The sequence below is a fragment of the Etheostoma spectabile genome, chromosome 2 (genome assembly GCF_008692095.1).
Source record: "Etheostoma spectabile isolate EspeVRDwgs_2016 chromosome 2, UIUC_Espe_1.0, whole genome shotgun sequence".
NCBI lineage: Eukaryota > Metazoa > Chordata > Actinopteri > Perciformes > Percidae > Etheostoma > Etheostoma spectabile.
Genome location: NC_045734.1, coordinates 17,433,840 through 17,438,720, shown reverse-complemented (window position 1 = coordinate 17,438,720; position 4,881 = coordinate 17,433,840). Strand labels below are relative to the sequence as shown.

The following is a 4,881-nucleotide window of genomic DNA, read 5'->3' as shown; positions in this document are numbered from 1 at the left end:
GCAAAGCGTTTTCAGATGCCAATATCCTCTGTTTGGAATGTAATTAAGAAATAATAGTCATCAGGAACAGTGGAAGTTAAAGAAAGATCTGGAAGACCAAGAAAAATATCAGACAGAACAGCTCACAGGATTGTGAGAAAAGCAAGTCCAAACCCATGTTTGACTGCACAATCCATCCAGAAAGACCTGGCAGACACTGGAGTTGTGATACACCATTCCATTATAAAGAGATACTTGTACAAATATGGTCTTCATGGAAGACTCATCAAAAGAAAACCTCTTCTATGTCCTCACCACAAAAATCAGCGTTTGAAGTTTGCAAACAAACATAGACGAGCCTGATGCATTGTGGAAATAGATTAAAATAGAAAATATAGAAAAAAGAACTTTTTGGCCGGAATGAGCATGAGAAGAAAGGGCACAGAATTTAATGAAAAGAACCTCTGTCCAACTGTTAAGCATGGGGGTGGATCCATCATGCTTTGGGGTTGTATTACAGCCAATGGCACCGGGAACATTTCACGAGTAGAAGGAAAAATTGATTCAAAAAAAATGTCAGCAAATTTTGGATGTTAACTTGATGCCATCTGTGAAAAAAGCTGAATTTAAAGAGTGGATGGCTTCTACAAATGGATAATGATCCTAAACACACCTCAAAATCCACGGTGGATTACATCAAGAGGCCTAAACTGAAGGTTTTGCCATGGCCTTCACAATCTCCTGAACCCAACATAATTGAAAATCTATGGATAGACCTAAAAGAGCAGTGCGTGACAGACAGCCCAGATATCTCAAAGAACTGGAAGACTTTTAGAAGGAAGAATGGGCGAAGATACCTCAAACAAGAACTGAAAGACTCTTGGCTGGCTACAAGAAGCGTTTCCAAGCTGTGATACTTGCCAAAGGGGGTGCCCAACTTTTGCAGATGCCATTTTTTTGTTTTCTGTTATTTTGAAAGTGTAAATGATGGAAATAAAATCTAACTTTTTGTGACATATAATATGTATGTCTAATCTGTCATTTGATACCTTTTGGAGGTTTTTCCATCTTTTCTTGGCTTCTTTATTCACACTAATACAAATTTTTACCTGGGGTGCCCAAACTTTCGAGCCCCACTGTAAGTGTCAAAAATAACTACTAATGTAACTACTAATTATATATATTTTTCTTTTGTCCAGATATTGAGGAGAAAGGAGTGAGGATGAAGCTGACAGTAATTGACACTCCGGGCTTTGGGGATCAGATTAACAATGAAAACTGGTAAGCTCAGTTTACTTTATCTGAAGGCCTCAGCAGCTGTTACCTTTGTCATTTCCATCTTTGCATGTGCACGGTCACTAATTCATTCTGACTTGGTTATCCAAGCCAAAGTTCAGTGTTTTATCTAAATAACATTGCAATTTTATGTTTGTATAAAATATAATTTCATACAACATCATGAAAATTTATTAGTGTTTAAAAAAAATTGCATATTATATAGCATATAATATACAAGCAATATAAAAGTTTCCTGCTCCTGCTACCTGGAATAAGTTACAGAAATCCATGAATGAGCTGGTCTCATTGGTTGCTTTTAAGAGGATGTTAATTGACTTGGAGGCAGCCACATCTGGGTGTAGATGTTTTGCCTGATGTTTTTAGGACTGTGGTTGACTTTGAAAAAATTGCTGATTCAATTGTTTTATGTTTTTATTGTTTGTGTTTATGTGTGGTTGTACTGCTGCCTGTCTTGGCCAGTACAAAAAGACATTTTAAATCTCAATGAGTCTTTTCCTGGTTAAATCAAGGTAAAATAAAAAAATTGTTTTGTTGTTTGGCAAATCACATTCTTTGAGTACAGAGTGCAATGATTCAGAACATAACTCTGCATGAAACCACACTATTCATCACTACAATTCTTCAGTTACTGCCGTTGCTTCAATAACTGTAAGCCAGAGGTTTCTCTTTCCTGTTTTCTTTGTCAGCTGGCAGCCCATTATGAAGTTCATTAATGACCAGTATGAAGCCTACCTGCAGGAGGAAATAAACATCAACAGGAAGAAGAGGATCCCAGACTCCAGGGTGCACTGCTGCATATACTTCATACCTCCCACAGGCCACTGGTAAGATTACATATACAAGAGACATGCACTCTTGTAACTAAGTCCCCCACTTTTTGCTCTTCATTCTACCAGCTACCACAGCTGCAGAGTCTAATCAGGCCTTTTGGGAATCTCCCCTAATCCATTGTCTGTCCATAGCTTTTTAACCACATCCTACTGCAGCCTTCTTCTTTTTCTTCTCTCTCATCGCTCTCTCTTATGTGACCACATGTGGAAATCATTCCCTCCTCAGTGACACGGAATATCACTTGAAGATTTTACAATAAAACACAATGACTAACAGTTCTCATAGAATAGAGAGACAGAGAAACAATTAGAGAGTGCCTTTTTTGAGTGGATTGAGTGGGATACCTTGTAGTGGTTAAGGCTATATACGTATATATGCTAACCTTTGTTCGTTATAGGCTTTCTGATTAATGCATTTACCACTACTATGTATGAAATTGAGTGGCCTTAACATGTTTCAATGTTCTGCCAACCTTCTTATCCTTAGAATCACTACGCCTGAAAGTGTTTTCCCATTGATTGGAATTTAAAAAAGGGATACATCAGGATTTGATTATTCATTCTGGTGCCTTGATCATTTATCTGGAACATGTTGTTAAAACAGAGAGCAATGGGACATCAAGTGGTTTACAGATCCATTCCCTATGGAGTCCGATGTGGTCAGAGACAAGCACATATCAATGTGCCTGTAAGAAAGCTTATAGAGGATAGAGGAATCTCTGTATTGTGTTGTATACATGAAAATGAAAGCACTCAAAACACCCATGCACACAGTCATTCACTAACCATCTGAGTGCATTATTCTGTTACAGCTCCATCCACTGCTTCTTCATATTTCTGCGCACTAGTAACTCAACAGTTGTCCACTTAAACGTTCTCTCTGTGAATGGGGGATGACATGTGTGTGTCTGTGCGTCCTGCTGTTTGACAGGCCCCCTCATCATCTGCTCATGTCACCACAGCTGCAGCTTCAGATAATGTGTGTTTGTGTGTATCCCTGTTCATGTAAAGTAGTGCTCAAGTGGGCAGTAGGCATGCTAACGCTTGTGTGGATGCTCCAAATGTGTTTGTCACATAACTTACAGCTGCTTAGTTCATTCGGTTCAACAACACTCCAAACTGCTCAACTCTCTCTCTTTTACTCTCTCTCTTCTCTCAGCTCCTAATATCCTCAAATGTTTCTAAGTAGGTTATATTTAAAGTGTCACTACCCACACTCATTTTGAAATCAAAGATGCAAAACATCTTTCAGGAAGTGGTCTCTTCCTTAGAGCCAACCAGAGAGTTGTTGGCAGCAGAACAAAGGAGGCATCTGTTGGGGCTACTGTTGTGACTTAGCATAGAGATACATTTACATGTTACAAGACACATTTGTATGTATGTGTGCATAGGTTTAGATATGGAGACTTAAAAGAAGGAACATACGTCACATATTTGTAATTACATTTTCTATACACTCCAAAATAAAAAAATAAACATAACATTTAATTTGTGACAAACTTGTTATCCTCCCACAGAAAAAAACTGGTGGAAAAATGAAAGCCAGGCTTGAATGAAAAAACATGTTCTGTCATTATTCTTTTTGCTTATTTTCCCTTTTTCATTTCACACAGTAACAATAGTTGAAGTTTTAAATCAGGGTCTGTAACCAATTACACAGACATTGCTCCTCTGCCATGTTAATGTAGTCCAAGAATGACAGGCAGGAAAACGATGACAGAACTTCTCTGGTAGCTCTTGTAGGCGTCTATCATTAGAAATATGCTGTTTTGTTTTCCGATTGTCTTTTTGTCTGAAGCGTTTTAAACAGCAGTTTGTATTTATCAAGGCTCTAATGTAATTTGCATGTCAGCAATTTGCATTTAAGTTACTTCTGTGGTTTCAGATAGATGAACCACGCTCAGTGAAGCACAACACACTCATGGCATCGGTTTTATTTTTTTAATGTTTGTGTGTATGTTGTGTTTGTATGTATGTGTGGTTGTACTGTTCTCTGTCTTGGCCAGTACAAAAAGAGATTTTAAATCTCAATGACTCTTTTTTTCCTGGTTAAATAAAGGTAAAATTAGACAATTCAAAAAGCCATCTCCGTTAATGGAAGCGTGAGCTGGTTTCTTATCTATTATATAGAAAAAGGAAGGAAGGAAGGAAGGGAGAACTATCTGTGCTGTGGTTGTCCATATGTTCATATGCAAAAATACATGTGTACACATGACATTGTGCATGTATTCTCAGTCATGCATATGACACAGCTCACATGCCAATTTGTATGTTCTTGCATCTGTACATAGACAGATTATGTATGAGGTTACGTAAATTATATTTGATAAATATTCACACTGAGAGACATCCACCTCTTGTCTTTTTTTCCTTGCAGTCCTACCTCTGCTTGTATATGCCAGTTGTCCCTTCAGCATGTAAAATGCATGAAGACATGGTAATGGGTGGTTGAATACACTGCTTACTGTGTCTTCCCTCTTTACCTTTGTGCAGCTCTGTTTCTCCCTTGCCTTGTCTCGCTCCATGTAGCACATGCTCCCCTGTGTTTCATCCTGTGGTCATGATGGCGCGCTTGTCAGTCACTGTGGAGAGTCAGCCAGGCCTCTCCTCCAGCTGCCCCTGGGTCTTTGAACCAGACTGGCCTGGCTTGGCTGGGGCTAATTGGAGGGCAGAGCAGACAGCATGAGGGGAGTCTGTCTCGAGGAGCAACTGGAGGCAACATTGAGGCACAGAGCAAAAGGAAACATACAGGGAGTAGAACAGCAGTGTAAGA

The 4,881-nt window shown here is 38.9% G+C and overlaps 1 protein-coding gene across 9 annotated transcripts in view; it reads left to right on the top strand.

Annotated features, from left to right (window-relative positions):
* Positions 1-4,881, top strand: part of septin9b (septin 9b) — a 79,708-nt gene that overhangs the window by 61,282 nt on the left and 13,545 nt on the right. For all 9 annotated transcript variants that reach the window (XM_032500247.1, XM_032500258.1, XM_032500228.1 and 6 more), the window contains 2 exons: positions 1,179-1,260; positions 1,965-2,102. In XM_032500247.1, coding sequence (XP_032356138.1) covers positions 1,179-1,260; positions 1,965-2,102 — 220 coding nt within the window. The remainder of the gene's footprint in view (positions 1-1,178; positions 1,261-1,964; positions 2,103-4,881) is intronic.